We start from the raw sequence: 27,517 nt of genomic DNA on the forward strand, positions 1-27,517 counted from the left end.
TAGTGTGAACACTCACTTCTAGCAGTTTGATCATTTATTTTCAGAGCTTTTTCTATTTTGGTTAAATTTGTTTGTTTTATAGAATTTTGACCATATAGTACATGCAGGCTTTATTTCCTGATTTTTCACTTACTGATCTTATAAACATTTTTCATACTAGAGCATATTCATTTTTTCTGTTATTTCATACTCAACGCTTTAAATGGTTTTTGTAATAGTTTATCACCTACCTATAGTGAACACTCAAGAATGTAGTTCCTTTTTATTATTACAATCTACACTGATTTTAATATCTTTGCTTATAAACATTTTCCCTTATTTCAGATGACTTTTCAGAAGTACACTTTTTGCAGTAGAGGGAATACGTAATAATAATAATAGTCACTGTCATTTGCTGAATGCTTACTCTCTTTGCCATGTAATTTACATTCTTTATCTCATGTAACCCTCTCAACAAACCTAAGAGATGGGTGATACATTCCCATTTTACAGATGACAAAACTAAGGCACAGAAAAACTAAGTAATTTGCCTATAGCCATGTAGGTGGCAAATGGTTTCAAATATAAGTCTGACTTCAGGTCCCAAGCTTTTAACCACTGTGTTCTTAGCATACATTATTGCCAAATTGCTTTTCAAAAAGATTGTACCAAGTTACTTTGCCATCCATAGAAGAGTACCTGTTTCACTACACTCTGGCATTGGATGTTACCATTTTATAAAAAGATTTTGATAAATTATTAGGCAAGGCATGGTATATGGCAAATGTTTAGAAAGTAGATTTTGAACAGAGGAAAATTACTGAAAATAGCTAAGCTTCCTCAGGAATGAAACTGATACAATTATTTCACTTTTTTTCTTTTTTAGCTGTTATGGAAATAATGCATCTTGACATGTCTCTAGACTTTTGTCTGAACGTTGCTAAACTGCTGATGGATCATGAACGGTACAGTAGAATTGATTTTTTTTTCTTTAAAGACTAACATTTTTTAAGGTTTCCATTAATATATATTGAATATATCCATTTATATTCATCCGTATTCACAGAGCACCACATTTGCCATTGTGCTGATCAAATTAGAAGATGGAACTGCTTGCTTAATGATTTAAACAGTCAAAAGTCAAGTTAATTTTAAAATTAACAGTAAAATTTTGAAAAAGAAATAAAAGGAGAAAAGAATAAGGTAGTCGGGGCTGTGAAAAACAGGAGTTAAGCCTAGGTTAACCTACAGGGCAGTGTCAGGTGGAACAGGAAGGTATGAGCAAGTGCAGTTCTACGAGTAATGCACCTCTCTGGCTCTATCTTTATGGGACCATTAGTGTCGAAAGGGATCTTAAAGTATTTACAGACCTCTTAATGGTTCCCAGACTTCAGTGTGCATCAGAATTACTGGGGAATAAGCACTTGAAAAGATGCTCAGCATCATTAGCCATCAGAGAAATGCCAATCAAAACCACAACGAGAAACCACTTCACCCACTAGGATGGCTATAATCAAAAAGACAGATAAGAACAGATGTTGGCAAGGATGTAGAGAAATTGTAACCCTCATACACTGATGGTGGGATGGTAAAATTGTGCAGCTGCTTTTCAAACAGTCTCTTAGTTCCTCAGTGAGTTAAATGGAGAGTTACCATATGACCCAACAATTCCATTCCTGAGTTAAATAGAAAACGTATGTCCATAAAACACTTACATGTGAATGTTCATAACAACATTATTCTTAATACTCAAATGTGGAAACAATTAAAAATGTCTATCAACTGATGAATAGGTAAACAAAATGTGGTATACCCATAGCATGGAATATTATTTGGCAATAAAGGGTGATGTATGGAACTGTTGAATTACTATATTATACACCTGAGATTAATATAACACTGTTAACTAACTAGAATTCAAACCTTTAAAAATTTAAGAAAAAGAAACAGAATACTGATATATGTTATAACATGGATGAACCTTAAAAACATTATGCTAAGTGAAAGAAGCCAGTCACAAAGATCATATATCATTCCATTTATATAATATTTCCAGAATAGGTACATTTATAGAGACAGGAGGTAGATTAGTGGTTGCCTAGGGCTGTGAGACTTGGGGAAAATGGGGAGAGACTGCTAATGGGTATGGCATTTCTTTTTGACGTGATAATAGTGTTTTAAAATTGATTGGGTGATGGTTGTACAACTCTGTGAATATACTAAAAACCATTGAATTGTGTACTTTAAATGGATGCTTGTATGGTATGGGAATTATACCTCAATAAAACTGTTATACAAAATGATCACTAGGGAACTTTTTAAAAATATAGAGATCACAGGCCTTGCCTTAATCCAACAAGTCCAGACCTCTATTCTTTATTAGTTCCTTTAAGTGGTTCTGAGAATCACTATTTTAGGTTAGTAAACATTTTCTGTAAAGGGCCAGGTGGTATTTTAGCCTTTGTAAACCATAAATTCTCTGTAACACTTCCTTTACTCTGCTCTTACAGTGAAAGCAGCCATAGAAAATCTGTAAATAAATGGAAACGACTGTGTTCTAATAAAGCTTTATTTACAAAAACAGGTGGCTGGTTGGATTTGGCCTGCAAGCTATAGCTTACCAACCATTGTTGCAGACCAGTCTCCTACCTGACATGACTTCTTGGATGAGAAATGATTATTATGTTTCTACAAAGCCAGAACACACAATTTTTTCTTATATACAATTGATACATATTTTCCAGTAATTTCTAAGGCTGCTAGTTCTGCCATGTGGTAACATCAAAATCTTTTACTTGACAGTTCTTCCCCACTTCATTCTAACATTATTCATTAATATTGGTCAGTCACTTCTAGTTTGTAAGTATGGTAACTGGAAATGAACATAATACTACAGATGTGGTCTAACCAATAGTGCCTACTTTTTATGTTCTAAATGTTCTAAACCTGCACTATCCAGTATTGTAGCAAGCCACATATAGCTATTTAAATTTAAATTAACTAAAATTAAACAAAATAAAAAAATTTAGTACCTCAGTCACACTAGATATATCAAGTTTCATTAACCACATGTGGTGAGTGGCTATAGCTTACTGAACAGCGCAGATAGAGAACAATTCCAATATCATAGGAAGTTCAACTGGGCAGCACTGTTCTAGAGCCTGTTTCTTTTAATGAAGCCAATGTTAAGATTAGTGCTTTTCTTACAGCCACATCACATAGTGAATTTACTGGGCTTAGAAAACTAGATCTTTACAATATCAGTTGTTCTTATCTCTGAATTCAATATCCTTTACTTTTGTGATTGAATAAGTACCCAATGGCCACACTAAAAGGAAAAAAACCTAGTTCTTTCCTACTGTGTGTTTTTCCCATGTATATTTCTTCGCTGTGAGTATCCTTTACTACTCACACAAAACATTTCACTTCCTGTCACTAAATATGTGGAGGTTTTTCCCCACACCAAGCAATTCTTTGTGACACTAGTTGGTGTCCTGCAATTCAACTCAATTCTGACACTGTCTACCTGGAGATAACATCAGATCCCACAGTTTAAGGGCTTGGTCTCACAAGACTGCCCCCCCCCAATACTTCAGAAGCCAGTTGCAAGCCCAGGTTATCACCTATGTTTCTGACCAACTGGATATAGATCAGAGGTTCTAACACCCCCCCTCCTCAGGTTCAATTAATTTGTTAGAGTGGCTCACAAAACTCAGGGAAACACTTAACTTATGTTTACCAGTTTATTGAAGGACATGATAAAGGATACAGATGAATAGCCAGATGAAGAGATACATAGGGTGAGGTCTGGGAGAATTCTGTGCACAGGCGCTTCTGTCCATACGGAGTTGGGATGTGGTACCCTCTTGGTGTGAATACATTTACTAGCCAGGAAGCTCTCTGGACCCTGCACTATTGGGGTTTTCTAGAGACCTTCTCATGTAAGCACGATCAATTACTAATTCTATTTCCAGTCCTCTCTTCTCTGAAGGATTTGGGGTGGAGCTGAAAATTCCAAGCTTCTAATCATGGCTTGGTCATTCTGGTGATCAGCCCCCATCCAGGAGCCATCCAGAATAACCTCAGTAGAACAAAAGATGCTGCTAGAGCTCTTATCACTTAGGAATTTATAGTTTTAGGAGCTCTGTGTCAGGGATGGGGTAAAAAACAAATATTGGAACAAGAGATGCTCCTAGTGTTCTTATCACTTAGGAAATGACAAGGGTTTTAGATCTCTGTGCTAGGAACCAGGGGCAGAGATCAGTATATATTTTCTATTATCCCACATGTATTTTATAAGCTATTAAGTTTCAACCTGATTGTTATGGCCTATTTTTTTTAGTTCTAATCCTGTGAATTTTAATTCTGTCATGTGGTGTATTTAACTTCTCTTCCCAGTTTATGTTATCTTCAGATTTTATAGGCATTCCAGCTGTCTTCATCCAATTCACAGTAGCAAACTTTCTCGTAAAGGACAAGATAGTATATATTTTAGGTTTCTGGACCACACAGTTTCTTTTTTTTCTAATTTTTTTCTTCAAAATTTTATTTAAACTCTAATTAGTTAACATATAGTGTAATATTGGTTTCAGGAGTAGAATTTAATGATTCATCACTTACATACAGCACCCAGTGCTCAACACAACAACTGCCCTCCTTAATACCCATCACCTGTTTAGCCCATCCCCCACCCACCACCCCTCCATCAACCCTGAGTTTGTTCTCTATCGTTAAGAGTCTCTTACGTTTTGCTTCCCTCTCTTTTTTTTCCCTTCCCACACGTTCATCTGTTTTGTTTCTTAAACTCCACATATGAGTGAAATCATGGTATTTGTCTTTCTCTGACTTACTTCACTTGCACAATACTCTATAGTTCCATCTACATCCTTGCAAATGGCAAGATTTCATTCTTTTTTATAGCTGGGTAATATTCCATTGTATATATATACCACATCTTCTTTATCCACTCATCCGTTGATGGACCTTTGGATTCTTTCCATAATTTAGCTATTGTTGATAATGCTGCTATAAACATTGGGGTGGATGTGCCCCTTCGAATTAGTATTTTTATACCCTTTGGGTAAATGCCTAGTAGTGCAGTTCCTGGGTCATAGGGTAGCTCTATTTTTAACTTTTTGAGGCACCTCCATACTGTTTTCCAGAGTGGCTGGACCAGTTTGCATTCCCACCAATAGTGTAAGAGGGTTTCCCTTTCTCCACATCCTCGCCAACACCTGTTGTTTCTTGGGTTGTTAATTTTAGGCATTCAGACTGGTGTGAGGTGGTATTTCTTTCTTTCTATCTATCTATCTATCTATCTATCTATTTATTTATTTATTTATTTATTTATTTATTTGTCGGAGAGAGAGAGAGCACAAGCAGGGGGAACGGCAGGTAGAGCAGGCAGAGGGAGAAGCAGACTCCCCGCTGAGCAGGGAGCCCGATGTGGAACTCGATCCCAGGACCCTGGGATCATGACCTGAGCCGAAGGCAGACGCCCAACTGACTGAGCCGCCCAGTGTCCCATGAGGTGGTATTTCATCATGGTTTTGATATGTATTTCCCTGATGATGAGTTGATGTTAAGAATCTTTTAATCTTTTCATGTATCTGTTAGCCATCTGGATGTCTTCTTTGGAAACATGTCTGTCTATTCCTGTCTTTTGCCTATTTCTTAACTGGATTATTTGTTGTTTGGGTGTTGAGTTTGATTAGTTCTTTATTTTATAGATTTTAGATACTAACCCTTTATCAAACATGTCATTTGCAAATATCTTATCCCATTATGTAAGCTGCCTTTTAGTTTTATTGATATTTTCCTTTGCTGTGCAGAAGCTTTTTATCTTGATGAAGCCCCAGTAGTTCATTTTTGCTTTTGTTTCTCTTGTCTCCATAGACATGTCTAGTAGGAAGTTGCTGCGGCTAAAGTCAACGAGGTTGCTGCCTGTGCTCTCCTCTAGAATGTTGATGGTTTCCTGTCTCACATTTAGGTTTTTCATCCATTTTGAATTTATTTTTGTGTATGGTGTAAGAAAGTGGTCCAGTTTCACTCTTCTACATTTTACTGTCCAGTTTTCCCAACACCATTTGTTGAAGAGACTGTCTTTTTTCCATTGGATATTCTTTCCTGCTTTGTTGAAGATTAGTTGACCGTATAGTTGTGGCTTCATTTCTGAGTTTTCTATTCTGTTCCATTGATCTAAGTGTCTGTTTTTGTGCCAGTGCCACACTGTCCTGATCACTACAGCTTTGTAATATAGCTTGATGTCTGGAATCATGATGCCTCCAGCTTTGTTTTTCTCTATCAAGATTGCTTTGGCTGTTTGGGGTCTTTGGTGGTTCCATACAAATTTTAGGATTGTTTGTTCTAGCTCTGGGAAGAATGCTGTTGGTATTTTGATAGGGATGGCATTAAATGTGTAGATTGCTTTGGGTAGTGTAGACATTTGAACAATATTTGTTTTTCCAATCCGTGAGCATGGAATGTCTTTCCATTTCTTTGTGTCATCTTCAATTTCTTTCATCAGGGTTTTATAGTTTTTAGAGTACAGATCTTTTACCTCTTTGGTTAGGTTTATTCCTAGGTGTCTTAGGGGTTTTGGTCCAAATGTAAATGGGATCAGTTCCTTGGTTTCTCTTTCTGCTTCTTCATTATTGGTGTATAGGAATGCAGCATATTTCTGTATGTTGATTTTATATCCTGCAACTTTGCTCAATTTGTGTATCAGTTCTAGCAATTTTTTGGTAGAGTCTTTCAGGTTTTCTACATAGAGAATCATGTCATCTGCGAATAGTGAAAGTTTGACATCTTCCTTGCTGATGTGGATGCCCTTTATTTCTTTGTGTTGTCTGATTGCTGAGGCTAGGACTTCCAGGACTATGTTAAATAACAGTGGTGAGAGTGGACATCCCTGTCCTGTTCCTGACTATAGAGGAAAAGCTCTCAGTTTTTCCCCATTGAGGTTGATATATATGTGTGGGTTTATTCCTGGGTGGTCTGTTTTATTCCTTTGATCTATGTGTGTGTTTTCATACCAGTACTATACTGTTTTGATTATTGTATCTTTGTAGTATAGTGTGAAATCCAGGAGCATGATACCTCCAGCTTTGTTCTTCTTTCTCAAGATTGCTTTGGCTATTCAGGGTTATTTGTGGTTCTGTATAAGTTTTAGGATTCTTGTTCTACTTCTGTGAAAAATGCCATTGGTATTTTCTTTTTTGTTGTTGTTGTTGTTTTGATATCAGGGTAATTCTGGCTTCATTAAATAAGTTTCAAAGTGTTCCCTTCTCCAATTTCTTGGAAGTTTGGGAAGGATTGGCATTTATTCTTTAAATATTTGGTAGAATTTGGGAGTAAAGCCATCTAATCCTGAGCTTTTCGTAGTTGGGAGATTTTTGATTACTGCTTCAGTGTCTTTGCTAGTTATAGGTCTGTCAGGTTTTCTGTTTCTTAATGATTCAGGCTTTGTAGGTGGTTGTGTTTCTAGGAAATCATGCATTTCTTCTAGGTTATCCAATTTGGTATATAAGTTTTCATGGTAGTCCCTTATAATTATTTTAATTTTTGAGGCATCAGTTGTAATTTCTTTTCTTTCATTTCTGATTTTATTCACTTCTAATCTAGCTAAAAATTTGTCACTTTTGTTTATCTCTTCAAAAAAACCAACTCTTAGTTTCATTGATTTTTTTTTCTATTGTTATTCTAGTCTCTATTTCTTTTATTTTGCTCTAATTTTATTATTTCCTTCCTTCTGGTAGTTTTGTAGTTCGTTTGTTCTTCTTTTGCCTATTCCCTTAGTTGTAAAATTAGGTTGTTGATTTGAGATCTTTCTTGTTACTGAATGTAAGCATTCATAGATATAAATTTCTCTCTTAGCATGGCTTTTTTTGTTCCCTGTAAGCTTTGGTAGGTTGTATTCTCATTTTCATTCAGTCTTAAGTTTTTTCTAATTTCCCTTGTGATTTCTTCTTCATTTCATTGGTTGTTTAAGTCTATTGAGGGGTGCCTGGGTGGCTCAGTCAGTTGAGTTTCTGACTCCTGATTTCAGCTCAGGTCATGATCTCAGAGTCATGAAATCGACCCCCCACATTGTGCTCTGCAGTGGGCATGGAGCCTACTTAAGATTCTCTCTTTCCCTCTCCCTCTGCCCTGCTTTTGCTCTCTCTCTGTATAAACAAATAAATAAATAAGTGAAATCAAATCTACTGAGACTAAATTTGTGGCCTAACATTTGGTCTATCCTGGAAAATGTGCCATGTGCCCTTGAGAAGAATGTGTATTCTGTTATTGGGTAGACTGTGCTGTACATGTCTCTTGATTTATTATGTTGTTAAAGTCCTCTATTTCTTACTTTTATCCAGTTCTATCCATTTTTGAGAAGAGGTCTTGAAGTCTCCAACTATTATTGTAGAGCACTATCTTACCTTCAATTCTCTTAAATTGATGGTCTGTTATTATTGTTATATTTTCTTGCAGTATTGGATTTTTAATTAATGTATAATGTATTTCTTTGTCTTTTGTAACTTTTTAAATTTAAAGTCAGTTTCGTTATAACCACCCCTGCTCACTTTTGGTTACTATTTGTATGGAATATCTTCTGTCATTTCACTTTCTACCTGTTTGTGTCTTTGAATCTAAAGTGAGTCTCTCCTGGACAGTATATAGTTGGATTCTTTCTATCCATTCTTCCAATCTCTGTCTTGTGATTGGAGTTTCATCCATTTACATTTAAAGAAATTACTTATAAGGAGGGGCTTTTGTTATTTTATTGTTTGTTTTATATATACACCTCATAGTTTTTTTTTTTGTCCCTCATTTCCTGAATGTTGTGTTTAAGACTGACAAACTTTTCTCCCCAGTTCTACATTCTAAAGGAATTTATCATGTAGCAGAGTTCACAAATCAGTGGACTGTGAGCTGGATATGGGCAGAAATGTGTTACATAAGGATGAATTAATTGCCAATATTTAACAATTTTAAATAAAAATCTGGATTTCTGACTTCTCTGAAAAATCTGGAAACATTTGGTCAGTATTCCTGCTAAGCAACAATCATTTGGAGCTAAGTGGCCATTGCCACCTTTAGACATTGGGGCGTGTATTCTCCAGTTTGACATAGTCCACACACTTCCTTATTTTCTACCTTATCCTGTGTGTCAAGTTGTCACTTGTCTTTTTTTGTGTTGTTATTATTCGTAGAGCAGATATAAGGGGAAACTAAATGTTTATGGCACCCACATTTCTTTTTTAAAAGTGAGAGAATGTAAGCTAGACTGAGAGGGCATTTCAAGAAAATAAGAGAGAACAAATTTCTTTGTGATGGAAATAAAAGATTCTGGTGTGTTTAATATACAAAGTGTGTTTGTGTCAAATGAATACAACTTACAAGCTCATTATAAAGCAAAATAAAGGAGAAACTATGGCCAGTATACAGAAAAGTGATGTCATGAAAACTTAACTGAATAAAATAAGCAATCCTGTTATAAAATGCAATTTTATAGTTATATATTAAGGAAAAAGATTGCCCAGGAGTCATACACTTTTACAGATGACAGTTTACAAAAGAGTATCTATTGAGAGAGGCACAAGATGTGTTCTTAAGTTTCAAATGCAAATCTAATCCGAAATGCTGTTGTTTGGCACATTGAAGATATGGTTGGTAATTTATTGGACGGGTTGCTTTAAAAGGGGTTATTTGTTCTTTTTTTTTTTTTTTTAAAGATTTTATTTATTTATTTGACAGAGAGAGACACAGCGAGAGAGGGAACACAAGCAGGGGGAGTGGGAGAGGGAGAAGCAGGCCTCCGCGTGGAGCAGGGAGCCTGATGCGGGGCTTGATCCCAGGACCCTGGGATCATGACCTGAGCCGAAGGCAGACACTTAACGACTGAGCCATCCAGGCGCCCCAGGGGAGTTATTTGTTCTTTGTTGTTGTTGTTGCATAGACAGATGTGATACTGCCCAGTAAAGCATATTTATTGGTGGTGTCAATGAGAATTTTGATACGACAGAACTTTTGAACACTGTTGCTGTGTTTTACAAGTTTAATATTGATTGGTCAACATAATTTGTGTGACTACAGAAGGTATTTCTGCAATAGTTAGTTATTAAAATAAATCTTGATTTGAAATTTAAATACAAGGTTGAAGTGTTTTTTAAGAGTATAAGATGTCTATTAATTGTATCATTTACCAGGAAGCACTTTGTGCTAAAAAGTTAAAACTCAAACATGTGGATGTGTTAATAATACATGTATGGATGGATAATCTTCTGTGGCTTCAACAGAGATTATTGCTTGGTTGGGTAAATTTGATGTATAATACAGTAGTTGCATCTATTTCTTGGAGGTTAGGGGGCTTATTGGATGAGGTGCTGTTAAAGGTTGGGGTGTCCTGAAGGCCGACTTTTAAGATGGTGTTTAGTGTGCACATAGTTTATTGAGGGGTGCTCTTAGGATCAGTGCCTATGAGGGGAGGAAGAAAAGGATGCTGGACTAGGTAAAGGGAGAAATTGGGCTAATGTAGAGTTGCAAGGCCTCAGCTTATCCCACCGGGAACTCTGAAGCTGGGATGGTCCTTCAGAATTGTTTTCGGTTAGAATAAGATGGCCATGTCTTGTAGCCTGGTGTTGAGTAGTCTTGGATGCCACCTGCCCTGGAAAGGTGGCATAATCTTGGGTGAGATGGCTCTCTTCAGGGTAATTCCTAAAGAGCAACCTGGAAATAAATACTTCAGTCCTGAACGGAAGATCTGTATGATGCAACACAGCATTCATGACAAGGTGCTAAATAAAGAGATATTTTTTGAACTGTTGAAAGAATTCAACTTGCTCATGTCATCCACGGGAAAATTTCTGCCTCAGCTCAAAGACTTGACCTCTTTGGTGACTATGACAACCCATATTTTTTTTTTTTTAAGATTTTATTTATTTATTTGAGAGAGAGAATGAGAGAGAGCACATGACGGGGGGAGGGTCAGAGGGAGAAGCAGATTCCCTGCCGAGCAGGGAGCCCGATGCGGGACTCGATCCCGGGACTCCAGGATCATGACCTGAGCCGAAGGCAGTCGCTTAACCAACTGAGCCACCCAGGCGCCCTATGACAACCCATATTAACACTCTGAATCTCTGTCTCTCTGCAAATGCATTCATAAGTAATTACAGAAATGAAAATTGTAATTCATATGTTCTTAGTGAAGTAATTTCTTTGGGAAACTCATTTGGCAAAGAGTAATCTGACTCACTTCTCTATGCTTAAATTGGCTTCCAGAGATAGAAGTGATTACCTAAACTACATATTCAGAGATTGAATTCGTAAAATGTTTTGTCATTTCCAACATTATGCTAATGAAAAACTATTTATTTTGCCTTTCTCAATTAATACTACTAATGTGAAAGAAGAACAACAAATTGAACTGTAGTGTAATGTGGTATTGAATTCTAATTAGACAACTTAGGCATATCAGATGTAGTGGCCATTAATTGCTTTTGGTCAGATGCCATTCATTCATTCCACTTTCCAACTGACATCTCTTGATAACAGTACTCAAATTTTCATGTAGGCATCTACTTTTCCCTGTCAGCCCATGTGGATATTGACATATTGGTATAGAAAAGTTTCAGGTTTCTATTTCCCAATCAACAGAGAAATCAATTTCAAAAGGAAAATTTGATAAATTAAGTGTTTTTATTTTTAAATTTCAAATTTAAAGTATAGCTTCTATTTTCTTACCTGTTTGTACTATGTTGTTAACAATGCTTATACCATTGTTCAGTTAATAATAAGGTTTCAGGGACGCCTGGGTGGCTCAGTTGTTGGGCGTCTGCCTTCGGCCCGGGTCATGATCCCCGGGTCCTGGGATCGGGCCCCGCATCGGGCTCCCTCCTCTGCAGGAAGCCTGCTTCTCCCTCTCCCACTCCCCCTGCTTGTGTTCCCTCCCTCGCTGTCTCTCTCTCTGTCAAATAAATAAATAAATAAAATCCTTAAAAATAATAATAATAAGGTTTCATTATATATCTGGCAGTTGCTTTTTCTTAGTCTGTTTCACTCATTTATGTTACACACTTGGCATCTGTAGACAGTAGAGGAAGTTGCATTATAAAATGGACAATGATAATTTTATAGCAAAAGAATAAATATATTTTATATACAGAAGTTTGTTTTAGCAATAAAAGCTAAGTATGCAGAACATTAACTTAGATAGTGAATGCAGTTCTGCTATGTACTTTAAGCTAATGTTGTATAGACCTAGGCTTCTGATGATGCACCTTGATGCAAGGATAAAATTTTGAATACATTGATAAATGGATGGAAATACCATGTCTGTCAAGTGATTTTTTTTTTTTTAATTTCACCTTTTCTAGTCAAGCTTCATTAGAAGTTAGTGTGCAGACAATTCTAGGTGGCACACTTAGGAGATCCTGGTAATATGTGGTGGTATAATAAAGGAAGACCATATGCTTTAAATTATACAAAAGCAGTTAGATGGCTTGATATTCTGTTATTATGGGTGATTTTTCCTGAAATTGTTAGATTATGTCTGTTTACTCTCTGACTTTATCATTTAAGTAAACTTGTCAAAAGATAAAATAAGATTAATTTGGCATGCCTTTTTCTGAACAAATTCTTGCTGTTTTATGTTAATGCTTCTCAGATTTTAATGTGTATATGAATAGCTCAAGATCTTGTTAAGATAGAGATTCTAATTCAGTAGGTCTGGGGTGAGGCTTGAGATCTGCATTTCTAATAAGCTTTCCATGTGATGCTGATGATGTTTGTCTGTGGACCACACATTGAGTAGCCACGTTAGGGAGTCTGTTGCTCTCTTAAAAAAAAAAAAAATCAAAGTTTTCCTTCTTCAGTCTTCATCACCCCTTCAGTTTTCTGTATGTAATTTATTAAAGACTTCTATAACTTAAAAGTCTCATTTATAAATCTAGGGATCCTGAACTCCTTTACAACAACTAAGTTACTATTACGTCTTCTCACCTTGAGCTTTAATTGTTTCTTTTCAAAATTTTTATCTATTTTATTTTTTATTCTATAAACATACCATGACTATAATAAAAATTTTAAAAGAAGAAAGATCATATGTGGGGCGCCTAGGTGGCTCATTTGTTAAGCGTCTGCCTTCGGCTCAGGTCATGATCCCAGGGTCCTGGGATCGAGTCCCACATCGGGCTCCCTGCTCAGTGGGAAGCCTGCTTCTCCCTCTCCCACTCTCCCGGCTTGTGTTCCCTCTCTCGCTGTGTTGTGTCTCTTGGTAAAATAAATAAATAAAATCTTAAAAAAATAAAAGGAAAAGAAAAAAGATCATATCTAATCTTACATTTAAGATATCTTGTTATTGGTAAAATGGCTCAGACCCTTCCTTTTAGGATTAATCAGTTACTGTTCATACCAGTGAAAAGAATATCAAATCAAATAATCAAACTAAGAGATTTTGAATTGGAACAAGACTACCCAGATAGTCAGAAACCTTGAGATAAAGTGATCTAGAAAAGTCAGTGTAACGTAAAAATATGAACAAGATTGTAGGAGATCAGATTGACATTGCCAAACTAAAATCAAGAGTGGAGAAAAGCAGAATCAAGTTTCTGAAGTCAAGATCAGAATTTTTGGAAGTCAGAATTAGATACAAGGAAAGCAGTTTGTTTAGTCTCATCAAGTTTAAAAAAAAAAAAAAGGAACAGAAAGCCTTACAGGTTAACCACTTTGTTCCCAACCTTCCTGTTATATAAGACCTGATGTTGTTTTATTAATAGTTTTTGAATTCACTGTTGAATATTACAATAAAATGTTTTAGAGCTCTCTTAATTCTACACATTAAATGAATTCTAGAAAACTTCTGTTTAGAGAAAATCTGATACAGTAAATAGTAGTTTCCCATAGACTTAATATTAAAAAATAAAAATGACTTACCTCCAAAAAGTTTTTGGCTCTAAAATACAGTACAGTGGGCGCCTGGGTGGCTCAGTTGGTTAAGCGACTGCCTTCGGCTCAGGTCATGATCCTGGAGTCCCGGGATCGAGTCCCGCATCGGGCTCCCTGCTCGGCAGGGAGTCTGCTTCTCCCTCTGACCCTCCCCCCTCTCATGTGCGTGCTCTCTCTCTCTCATTCTGTCTGTCTCAAATAAATAAATAAAATCTTTAAAAAAAATAAATAAAATACAGTACAGTCATATTTAGGAATGCAGCATATTATTTATTTATTTATTTGAGGGGGCGGGGACACATGAGCAGAGGGAGAGAGTGAGGGAGAAGCAGACTCCCCACTGAGCAGAGAGCCTGACTCAGGGCTCCATCCAAGGACCCTGGGATCATGACCTGAACTGAAGGCAGGCGTTTAACCCAACTGAGCCACCCAGGCGCCCCAGGAATGCAGCATATGTTTTAAATCATATGTTTAAATGAAATTTATTCTTCTGATAATATAATAACAAGTACTTGAGTGGCTTGCAGAAATGGCATGCTGAGATGAGTGAGATAATATCCTGAAAATCCAGGGAAAGAGACAGATATAATATTGAAGACCTAATACTCTCAACACTAATTCCTTCCTGGGATAGATCTAAAAGGTTATCACCAGACACTCAGAAGTAAAAGCAAACATCCACTGGCTCCTGGGATTTAATTTAATCATGCTTACATGGATATTCTCATCTAACAGCCACTGTCAAAGCTGACTGTTGGTAAGAATTATCACCATGGTTCTTTCGTCTCCTTTCCCATTTCAGGTCAGATACCCATACAACATACTTTGTAGGGCATCCATTAGAATTTTTGTTTTAATAAAAATTGTTAATGAGTTTATTAGAAAAAAATAGTTCCAGTCTGTAGGAAAGGAAGTTGGTACAGAATATATACTCAGTTCTTGCATCTTCACTGTATTTGGTTTGGATCGATGGTTTATGTGTTTTACCCCCCCCCGGCGGGGTTGGGGGGGGAGTTGGTTTTAGGGTGTTTGAGATGGGAAGAGGAATTAAAGGGATTTTTTTAAGGTTGATTGCTTCTTGGAGACAAGAGTTCAATTTTCCTTAGCACATTGGATACATTTAAGTACATTTTATCAACAAAAATTGTGCCTGGTGCAACATGTTGTCTGGAGTCTGGTTGGAGCTTAAAAAAATATAAGAAACAGACATTCCTCTAATGAATTTACAGTCTGCTGTAGCAAGTTAAGCATATATATGATTAGTCAACTGACAGTAAAATGCAGGATATGAGAAATGCATGATATAGTGATAAATCCTGTATGAATTTAGAGGAGGGGGTGAAAGATCACTGTGGGCTCTATTGATCAGAGAATGCTAAATGGAGGAGATGGGGACTTAGAAAATGTAGATCAGCATAGGTGAATGAATAGGAATTTCTGGCAGGAAGATTAGAGTGAGCAAAAATGTGAGCACAAGGCAGGTTTAGAGACAGTAATTTAGTCCAATTTAGTATCTTGTATGTAAAGAGCAGCATATGGAAGGCATAGGAACTTCTTTTAGGGAACTTACAAGTCTTATTGGAAAAAAGTATATGTATAAAGATAACAATATAAGATAGGGCATAGAAAATGAGGATAACTGACAAATTAGTATAGGAATTCAGCAGAGGCCTAGATCATTAATGGACTGGGAACATCAGAAAGGGTTCTTTGAAGGTGAGACTTCAGCTGGGCTTTGAAGATGGGAGAGAATTTAGTAAAGTGGAAAGGAGAAGTAAGGACATTTGTAGCAAGTAGATAGGGAGACGACATAATCTGTTCAGAATATGATTAATGGATCAGAGAGGCTGTAGCATGCATTTTATATAAAAGCTGTAATGAGATATAAAGTTAGGTAAATTGGGGTCGTTTGTGAAAATCCTTGAAAATCAAGTTAAAGGACTTTATGATATAGGCAAATAAGGACCCACTGAAGGTTTTCAAAGAGGGTAGTGACATGCTAATGGAAACATATGCAAGAAGTTGAGAGGGGTGAGATTAGAAGTAGGAAAATCAAATAAGAATCATCACAGGTGGCTCACATATGAAGTGATAAGAACCTGAATTAGGTTGATAGTAGCGGGAATGCATTCTTTCCCACCTGAGTTCCTACAGTGTATCAGTTATTTTGTCGCTGGGTATTAAAGATACAGAAATTAAATAATATATAGTCCTTGGTCTCAAGAAGATCACTGCCTAATGGGGAAGAATAGTTCATAATTATGAAATAAATACAATCAGAATATTTTGGTGTCTCCAAAGAGGGCCTAGAAAGTGGATGATTTATAAAGATAAAACTATTCTTGCCTACATATTTGGTATTAAAATTATATTGTTTTGAGTTGTTGTACTGCCTTTTGCTGTTTTTGCTTTTTTTCAACCATGTTAGTAACTAATTTGCCAGCCCCACACTATCTTCAGAACCTATCTTTTTTTAAACATTTCCACAGTAAAGCCATGAACTATGCAAATAAGTTCTTGCCATAAACTATACAAATAAGGAATCTTACTCTCAGAGATTCCAGTGTAGGAAGTTGAGGGAAGTGACGATAATGAAAGAACATGAAAAATAATAGTTGCAGACTTCAGTACCCCACTTTCAGCAAGCCAGACAGAAAATCTACAAGGAAACTTTGGACTTGAACCATATGTTAGATCAAATGGACCCAATAGACATTTATAGAAGAACATTCCATCCAACAGCAGCAGAATACACATTCTTCTCAAGTGCACATGGAATATTCTCCAGGATAGATAATATCATAAAATAAGTTTTAGCAAATTTGAGAAGATTGAAATCATACCAAGTATCTTTTCCATTCACAATGGAATGAAACTAGAAGTTAGCAAGAAGAGGCAAGCAGGAAAATCTACAAATTTTCAACAGGAGTGTTTAATTAACAACACACTCTGAAACAGCCAATGGGTCAAAGCAGAAATCAAAAGGGAAATAAAAAATATCTCAAAACAAATGAAAATGGAAACAACACCCCCAAATCTGTGGGATGCTGCAAAAGCAGTTCTGAGAGGGAAGTTTATAGCAATAAATGCACATATTAAGAAAATAGATCTCAAATAAACAACCTAACTTTATACTTCAAGGAACTAGAAGAAAAGCAAACTAAGCTCAAAGTTGGCAGAAGAAAGGAAGTAACGAAGATCAGAGAGGAAATAAATGAAATAGAGACCAGAAAAACAATAGAAAAGATCAATGAAATGAAGAGGTAGTTTTTTTTTAAAAGATAAAATTGATACAACTTTAACTAGACTAAGAAAAGAGAAGACTCAAAATTAGAAATGAAAGAGGAGACATTACATCTGACACCACACAAATATAAAGGAGTATAAGAGAATATTATGAACAATTACATGCCAACAAATTAGATAAACTAGAAGAAATGATAAAATCTTAGAAACATACAACCTACCAGGACTGAATCAGGAAGAAATAGAAAATCTGAACAGAAAGTAATGAGTAGGGAGGTTGGATCAGTAATCAAAAACCTCCCAACACAGAAATGCCAGGGATCGGATGGCTTGAATTTTACCAAACGTTCAAAGAATTAATGCCAGTCCTTCTCAAACTCTTCCAAAAAACTGAAGAGGAGGGAATACTTCCAAACTCATTTTATGAGGCCAGCGTTACCTGATAACAAAGCCAGATGAGGGCACTGTAAGAAAACTATAGACCAATATTCTTTTTTCCCCAAAATTTTTATTTAAATTCTAGTTAGTTAACATGTAGTGTTTCAGGAGTAGAATTTGTGATTCACCACTTATATATAATACCCAGTGCTTATCATAACAAGTACCCTCCTTAATACCCATCACCCATCTAGACCATCCCCCACCCACCTCCCTCCATCAACCCTTAGTTCTCTATTGTTATTCTCTCTCTCTTTTTTTCCCTTCCCATATGTTCATCTGTTTTGTTTCCTAAATTCCACGTATGAGTGAAATCGTGTGGCATTTGTATAGACCAGTACTCTTGATGAATATATATGCAAACATTTGCAACAAAATATTAGCAAACCGAAATCAACAACACATTAAAATGGTTAAACAGCATTACCAAGTGGGATTTATCCCTGGGATACAAAGATTAAACAGCATTACCAAGTGGGACTTATCCCTGGGATGCAAGGATGGCTCAGTATATGCGAAGCAATAAATGTGGTTGATATAGTACACTAATAGAATGAAAGATAAGAATCATGATTTTATGTGAGGGATGGGCAAAATAGGTGAAGGGGATTAAAGTATACAAACTTTTGTTATAGAATAAATGAGACGCAGGGATACAATGTCACAGGGAATATAGCTAGTAATATGTAGTATGTACGTAGTATAGTGACAGATGGTAGCTAGATTTAGCATGGTGATCACTTTGTAATGTATATAACTGTTGAATCACTATATTGTACATCTGAAACTAATATAATATTGTATCTCAACTGCACAAAAAATCATTATTCTCCCAAGAGATGCAGAAAAAGTGTTCGACAAATTTATATCCTTTCATGATACAAAACCCTCAACAAATTGTGTATAGAAGGAACATACCTGTACGTCTGAGGATTAAATTAATTTGTGTAATATTCCTGGGACATAATAAGCATTCAATAGACTTTGGCTATTATTACTTTTGAAGAAGTATTGAAACTAATACTTTATCATTTCAAGTTGAGCCATGTATCTACAGAATAGAATTCATGTTCACCATTTTATATAAGGCTAGTAGTACTGGACATGATTGAGATACTACATTTAGCTTCTTAAGCAGTTTTGTGAGCATCCCTTGCTCATTTATTGTGCAGTTGTGAGCTGTGCCTTAGAGTAAATTACAGGACAATTTTACTAACTCTGAGCCATTTACAGGCATTGAAGTGATGATTACTAAAATGCTATTTAGCATGAGCAGTGAGTATATGTCAGCAAGAGGCAACATGAGGTGTATTGGAATGAGTCCTTGCTACTAACTGAATGACCTCAGACAAGTCATTTAGCTTCTCAGGGCCTGTGAAAAGCAGAATAATGGCCCCTAAGGTCCATCCATATCCTAATTCCTGGAAGTGTTAATATGTTACCTTACATGGCAAAAGGGATTATGTATATGTAATTAAAGCTATTAATCAGTTGAATATAAAATAAGGATATTATCCTTGATTATCTGGGTGTGCCCAGTATAATCACACGAGCCCTTAAAAGCAGAAGAGGTATGCAGACTGAAGTCAGATACATTCAAAGCACAAACACTGGTCAAAGGGAATTCAGGCGGCATCTAGGAGCTGAGAACAAATCCCAGTTGAAGGCCAGTAAGGAAATGAGACCTCAGTTCCCACAGCCTTACAGAACTGATTTTTGCCAATGCCTGAATAACCCTAGAAGGAAATTCTCCTCTAAAGCCCCCAGATAAGAGCCCAGGCCAGCCAATACCTTGACTTGGCCTTTTGAGACCCTAAGCCCAATTCCCAGGTGAGCCTGCCTAGATTTCTGACCTACGGAATTGTGAAATAATAAATGGGTTTTTTTTTTTAAGATTTTATTTATTTATTTTAGAGAGAGAGCGCATGAGTGAGGGGAGGGGCAGAGGGAGAGAGAGAATCTCAAGCAGACGCCACGCTGAGCATGGATCCCACGACCCTGAGATCGTGACCTGAGCCAAAACCGAGTCGGGTGCTTAACCGACTGAGTCATCCAGGTGCCCCAATAAATGGGTGTTTTAAACAGCTAAATTTGTGATAATGTGTTACAGCAACAATAGAAAACCAAAGCCTCCAGTGCTTCTGTAAATGAGGGGGTGGAGAAGGTTTGAATAAATAAACTTTAAGGGGGCGCCTGGGTGGCTCAGTCGTTAAGCGTCTGCCTTCGGCTCAGGTCATGATCCCAGGGTCCTGGGATCGAGCCCCGCATCGGGCTCCCTGCTCGGCGGGAGGCCTGCTTCTCCCTCTCTCACTCCCCCTGCTTGTGTTCCCTCTCTCGCTGTGCCTCTCTCTGTCAAATAAATAAATAAAATCTTTAAAAAAATAAATAAATAAATAAATAAATAAATAAATAAACTTTAAGGTTCCTTCTAGCTCTAAATCCTGATTGTGGGATTCTCATTAAGCTGCTAGTTTGTGAACTGAAGCCTAACAACCATAAATAGGATGGCCACATAACACACACACACACACACACAATACTTTACGAGATCCATATCTTTAAAGGTTATATATGGCAAAGCTACAGGTTGGGGGACTCTCTAATGCCAGATCAACTAGATTGCTAAGTGGGTTTTTTCAACTGCAAAGCGAATAGTTGCAGCCAAAGCCGGGTTCTTCAGGTGTAGCCTAAAATTAGGGTTCAGTGAAAAGGTTACTTTCTGTGTGTAGATTATTTATACCCTTAAGTAGAAAATGGTTGTTATTATCAAACCAGAAGATCAGTGATGTCTATATGCCTACTAGCATTATAACAATTTATCGTTCTTAGTCCTTCAAGGATTATCAGTTATATACCCTATATTTCTAACACATAACAGATTCTCAGAATTCATTATATTTGGCTAACTTGTCCTTTGTTTTTTATGAAACTAACTCCAAGGAGCAGAGATTTTGATATTACCTGTAAATGAGTACTTAGTACATTCCTCAGAAATGTAACAGTGTTTTTAGAGCAATCTCCAGGGTTCTCTGTGCAAGGTGACAGTGAGTTCATGACAGTTCTAACTGGCCTTCCCATCCTCCTCTAGCAATTATGCAAAGTAATGCCCAATTTCCTTTATTTTCTTATTTTTTTATTTTTATTTTTTTAAAAGATTTTATTTATTTATTTGACAGAGAGAAAGAGACAGCGAGAGCGGGAACACAAGCAGGGGGAGTGGGAGAGGGAGAAGCAGGCTTCCCGCCGAGCAAGGAACCTGATGTGGGACTCGATCCCAGGACCCTGGGATCATGACCTGAGCCCAAGGCAGATGCTTAACGACTGAGCCACCCAGGTGTCCCTCTTATTTTTTAAAAACAGCTTCATTGAAGTGTAATTGATATAAAATTCAATGCATATATTTAAAATAAGTGGACAATTCAATAAGTTTTGACACATATATAAACGATAGGTACCATACATTCATGTATAGACACACATTTTTTTTTTTTTTAAAGATTTTATTTATTTATTTGACAGAGAGAGACACAGCCAGAGAGGGAACACAAGCAGGGGGAGTGGGAGAGGGAGAAGCAGGTTTCCACTGAGCAGGGAGCCCGATGTGGGGCTCGATCCCAGGACCCTGGGATCATGACCTGAGCCAAAGGCAGCCGCTTAACTGACTAAGCCACCCAGGTGCCCCTTAATAGTGTCTTGATAAAATGAATTGGGAAGTGTTCGCTCTTCCAATGTCTGGAAGATATTATATAGAATCAGTGTTAATTCTTAAGTATTTGGTAGAATTATTCAGTGAAACTATTTTGGCCTGGAACTTCTTTTTTAGGAGTTTTAATTTTTTAAATTTTTTTCATGAGTTTTTAAATTACAAATTCAATTTCCTTAACAGTTGTAGGGTTATTCAAATTATATATTTTATACTGATGAATTGTGTTAGTTTTGTGCTTTTGGGGGTATTGGTCCATTTCATCAAACTTGTTAAATTTATGTATGTGGAATTGCTCATAGTGTTCTCTTGTCCTTTTGATGTATGCAGGGTCTGTAATGATATCCTGTTTCATTCCTGATATTGGTAATTTGAGTCTGGTCTCTTTTTATTTACAGTCAGATGGTTATCAATTTTTATATATATATTTTTTAATTTGAGTATAATTGACCACACACTGTTTATTAGTTTCAGGTATACAACATAGTGATTCAGTATTTTTATACCATTATGCTTTGTTCACCACAAATGTCGCTACATCTGTCACCATACAACGCTATTACAATATCATTGACCATATTGATGCTATTCCTTTTATTCCTGTGACTTCATTCCATAACTGGAAGCCTGTATCTCCCACTCCACTTCACCCATTTTGCCCATTTACCCACCCCTTCCCCCTCTGGCAACTGTCAGTTATCTGTATTTAGAGGTGTTACTCTGCTTTTTGTTTATTCACTTTTTAAAAAAAATTTTATTTATTTATTTTTTCTTTTTTTTATTATGTTATGTTAATCACCATACATTACATCATTAGTTTTTGATGTAGTGTTCCATGATTCATTGTTTGCATATAACATCCAGTGCTCCATGCAGGATGTGCCCTCTTTAATACCCATCACCAGGCTAACCCATCCCCCCTCCCCCTCCCCTCTAGAACCCTCAGTTTGTTTCTCAGAGTCCATAGTCTCTCATGGTTTGTCTCTCCCTCCACTTTTCCCCCCTTCATTCTTCCCTTCCTGCTATCTTCTTTTTTTTTTTTTTTTTAACATATGATGTATTATTTGTTTCAGAGGTACAGGTCTGTGATTCACTTTTTTCTGTTTTTAGATTCCACATGTAAATGGAATCATGTGGTATTTGTCTTTCTCTGTCTGAATTATTTCACTTGGCATAATACTCTCTAGGACCATCTGTGTTGTCACAAATGGCAAGATCTCATTCCTTTTTTATGGCTGCTTAATATTCCATTGTAGATATCTATATCTATATCTATATCTATACATATATATCTATATATATCTATTGATGGACACTTAGGATGCTTCCATATCTTGGCTATTATGAAATATGCTTCAGTAAACACAGGGGTGCATATATCTTTTTGAATTAATATATTTTTTCTCCTTTGGGTAAATATCCAGTAGTGGAATTATTGGATCATATGGTATTTCTATTTTTAATTTTTTTAAGGAACCTCCATACTGTTTTCCATAGTGGCTGCACCAGTTTGCATTCCCACCAGCAGTGCACAAGGGTTTCTTTTCTCCACTTCCTCACTAACACTTGTTACCTTCTTATTTGAGCCATTTGACAGGTATAGGCTGATATCTCATTGTAGTTTTGATTTGCATTTCCCTGATAAGTGATGTTGAGCATCTTTTAATGTATCTGTTGGTCATCTCTATGTCTTTTCTGTTATATATTTTTTGAAGAACCAACTTCAGCTTTTCTATTGATTTTTTTCTATTGTTGTTTTAAAATTTTATTAATTTCTGTTCTTTTTTAGAAGATTTTATTTTAGAGAGAGAAAGAGAGAGCGCACACACAAGCAGGAGGAGGGTCAGAGTGGGAAGGAGAGGGAATCTCAAGCAGACTCTGTGCTGAGCAGGGAGCCTGATGTGGGGCTAGATCCCAGGACCCTGGGATCATGACCTAAGCTGAAGGCAGACGCTTAACTGACTGAGGCCACCTGGGCACCCCTGGTCCTAGTGTCTTTTATCTTTACTTTTATTGATTCACTTTGTAGCCTTTCATTGTAAGAAATTTAGCTATGATTATTACTAATAAAAAAGAAGATATAAACCTGTACACACACATAGACACATACACACACAGCTACAAAGCACAAGAAGCAAAACCTAATAGAACTAAAAGAAGAAATAAGCAAGTCCACAGTTAGAGTTGGAGACCTCAACACTCTCTGTCAAAAATTCATAGAAATAGAAAAAAACCAGCTAAGATACATACTCATCAACTCTCAGGATCTAACTGACATTTACAGTAGACTTCATCAAACAGCAGCAGAACACACAATCTTTCCAAGTGTCCATAGAATATATGTTGAAATAGACTATATTCTGGGCCAAAAAAAAGAAAGAAAGAAACTTAAAAGAAGTAAAAACATAGAGTGTTTTCTCTGGTAACACAGATCAAATAGAAATCAATACCAGAAAGATAATTGAATTAAACTGAAAACAATACATCAGAATTTGTGGCATACAGATATAGCAGCACGCTAAGCGGGAAGTTTTTTTTTTTATCATTAAAGGTTTACATTAGGAAAGAAGAGAAGTCGGGGCACCTGGGTGACTCATTTGGTTGGGTGTCTGCCTTTGGCTTAGGTCATGATCCCGGTTCCTGGGATCAAGCCCCACACTGGGCTCCCTGCTCAACAGGGAGCCTGCTTCTCCCTCTCCCACCCCCCCTGCTTCTGCACTCACTCGCTCTCTCTCTGTCAAATAAAAATTTTTTTTTTTTAAAGATTTTATTTACTTATTTGACAGAGAGAGACACAGCAAGAGAAGGAACACAAGCAGGGGGAGTGGCAGACAGAGGGAGAAGCAGGCTTCCCGCCGAGCAGGGAGCCCGATGCGGGGCTCGATCCCAGGACTCTGGGATCATGACCTGAGCTGAAGGCAGACGCTTAACGACTGAGCCACCCAGGTGCCCCCAAATAAAATATTTTTTTAAAAAAGTCACTAGGACCAAAGTCTGAAGGAAGGACACCAGGAACAAGCTTCCAAGAGTTCCTTCCCATTAGAGTTGCACAGGACATGCTTAATTCCTCTAGCAGTGAGTATGACAACATGTGTGAACTGTTGTTTATCAGGGAGCTCATTAGAGACTAAGTCCCTCAGGCTTTACATGGGGATGCTCACGTAGGTACCCCTCCCTAGCGCATACCAAGATTCCAGATACCATTTTGTTTGTGCAGTCTAGACATAGTGAGCCACCCTTAGTATTAATGGAATGCTTTATATCAGTGTAGGGAACTGTTTACCAGCCAAGTGACCAGATGTCAGCCAAGGGCCAACTTTTCAAGCAGGCCTTTCTTTTTTTAAGCTTTTATTTAAATTCCATTTAGGTAACATCCAGTGTAATAGTAGTTTCAGGTGTACAATTTAGTGTTTCAACACTTCCATACAACACCTGGTGCTCCAAGTACACTCCTTAATCCCCATCACCTGTTTCACACGATCCCCCCCCACCCCGCCACCTCCCCTCTGGTAACCATTAGTTTGTTCTCTGTGGTTAAGAGTCTGTTTCTTGGTTTGCCTTTCTCTCCCTTTTTTCCCTATGCTTGTTTGTTTTATTTCTTAAATTCCACATATGAGTGGGCGCCTGGGTGGCTCAGTTGGTTAAGCGACTGCCTTCGGCTCAGGTCATGATCCTGGAGTCCCGGGATCGAGTCCCGCATCGGGCTCCCTGCTCGGCGGGGAGTCTGCTTCTCCCGCTGACCCTCCTCCCTCTCATGTTCTCTGTCTCTCATTCTCTCTGTCTCAAATAAATAAATAAAATCTTTAAAAAAAAAAAATTCCACATATGAGTGAAATCATATTGTATTTGTCTTTCTCTGACTAACTTATTCCACTTAGCATAATACTCTGTAGCTCCATCAACATCATTGCAGTTGGCAAGATTTCATTCTTTTTGATGGCTGAGTAATATTCTGGTGTGTGTGTGTGTGTACCTCCTCTTCTTTATCCATTCATCAGTCGATGGACACTTGGGCAGTTTCCATAATTTGGCTATTGTAGATAATGCTGCTATAAACATTGGGGTGCCTGTATCCCTTTGAATTCATATTTTTGTACTCTTTGGGTAAATACCTAGTAGTGCAATTGCTGGATCCTAGGGGAGTTCTATTTTTAACTTTGGCGGAACCTTCACACTGTTTTCCAGAGTGGCTGCACCAGTTTGCATTCCCACCAACAGTGCAAGAGGGTTCCCCTTCTCTGCTTCCTCACCAGCACCTGTTGTTTCCTGTGCACAAGGCCTTTCTAAGTATAGGCAATCTCAGCCTTGCTATGCGTACTCTTTTCTGCACCCTGTGTCATATACTGATGCATATATTCTTTCCAAAACATAAAGGTATAACTGATGTGTATACACTCTTAAGGGTATAATTTCTGTAAATTAGCATTTCTAAATCCTTTTTAATATGCCTATTTCAAGATTCTGTATATGTATTTATCTATATTTTTATTCCATTACCTGAATTGCTATTTTCAGCCTCAATAATCTTGTTTTGCAGTTCTTTTCTTTTATTCTAATATAATAAATTTTAGTTTTTTCTCCTTCATTGTATCTTTTTCCTCTAACAATTGTTTCCTCTTTCAATTATTTATTGATAAAATACTCATTTTTCTTTACAGCTAATGGTTTAGTCACATAGTCTGAAAGAAGCAAAGAATGTAAAGGGCCATTGGCTTTCAGGAGGGCTTGTTGAGGGGCCTGTTCCTTTCCTTCAGACCCCTGAGGGTTGAGGGCTCTAGAGAAAAGGTCGAGAGGCCATCATGCCCACGTAACAGATCCTGAGAGCTCACAGTAAGTGAGGACTCTGGATAGGGCATGGGTCTTAGAGAGAAGGGAAAGTTGCTGCAAGTGTGGATCCGGGAGAGGCAACAGAGGGAGCCTGGATTCGCTGCCAGGGTCAGAGCCTACCTACACTGAGCTGTGAATGCCTTGAGTGGCCTGGTTGGGTGAGTGAAAGGGCTTAAAGAAATGTGGACGGCCTTAAAGAAACGTCTGCATTACTCTCTGTAGATGGAGATTTTTTAGATGGTGCCATATTCCCGGCAGCAGTTCATATGACTTTATTAGATCCTAATTGTCAGTATTTATTTTGATCACATCTTTAGCATTTGTACAGATCTCTTATGGGAGGAAGAGGAATCCAATTAAAATGATTTATAGTTAACTTGAAATAATGAAAACTCTTAATATGGGAGTTAAATAATTTTCCTTTGAATCACATCTATGACCACTGTTACTGTGATCCTGAATGTTATTTTCACAGAAAGTCGGTACAGTACAATGGGAAAAACTCTAGGGGTAAAAAGACTTGGATTCAAATCCTGAATGCTGCTTTTGTTTCTATTTTATGTGTTTTATGGCCTTTCTGAGCCTCAACTGCAAAATGAGAATGATGCAACACACTTTATGGTGTTAATATAAAAATTTAATAAGATAGTGTAAGGTGCTTAGCACACTACTTAGCATAGAAACTGTACCCACCCAGTATTTGTAACCTTTCATTACCTTTTTTTTTTTAAGATTTTATTTATTTAGTTGACAGAGAGAGACAGTGAGAGAGGGAACACAAGCAGGAGGAGTGGGAGAGGGAGAAGCAGGCTTCCTGCTGAGCAGGGAACCTGATGCGGGGCTTGGTTCCTTAACAACTGAGCCACCCAGGCACCCCATTACTTTCTTTTTTTTAAATTAATTAATTTATTTGACAGAGAGAGCACAAGCATGGGTAGGGGGAGAGGGAGAAGCAGGCTCCCGGCTGAGCAGGGAGCCCGATGCGGGGCTCGATCCCAAGACCCTGGGATCATGACCTGAGCTGAAGGCAGACACTTAACCGACTGAGCCACCCAGGCGCCCCCCTTTCATTACTAAGTCTCCTTATGTTGGTATAAGAAGGTTTCCTGAAAGAGGAAATATTCTCTTCTTTCTAAGAACAGTATCTTGTATCATGCCATTAAATATTTCACATCTGTAATGTTTGAAGAAAATTTGGGCTTTTCATGGGAACAATGATTTTTTATAGTTTTTAAGTTATTTTTCTCCAGAATCGATGACAGGAATGGCCAAAGTTGTTTTCCTTTCATATAGATTTCCTTTCATATAGATTTCCTTCATATAGATTTCAAAAGAAATCTATGTTAAATGATTTATATAGTTGTCTTCTGATATTTGGGTAGGAATTTTTTTTCC

General features: G+C 37.2%; 1 protein-coding gene across 2 annotated transcripts in view; it reads left to right on the forward strand.

The window, feature by feature from the left end:
- The window catches only part of TEX11 (testis expressed 11), a 307,210-nt gene that overhangs the window by 133,072 nt on the left and 146,621 nt on the right, over positions 1 to 27,517 (forward strand). For both annotated transcript variants that reach the window (XM_081808717.1, XM_081808718.1), the window contains exon 13: positions 866 to 944. In XM_081808717.1, coding sequence (XP_081664843.1) covers positions 866 to 944 — 79 coding nt within the window. The remainder of the gene's footprint in view (positions 1 to 865; positions 945 to 27,517) is intronic.

This window comes from Leptonychotes weddellii, chromosome X, assembly GCF_054177405.1.
Source record: "Leptonychotes weddellii isolate Sample4059 chromosome X, ASM5417740v2, whole genome shotgun sequence".
NCBI lineage: Eukaryota > Metazoa > Chordata > Mammalia > Carnivora > Phocidae > Leptonychotes > Leptonychotes weddellii.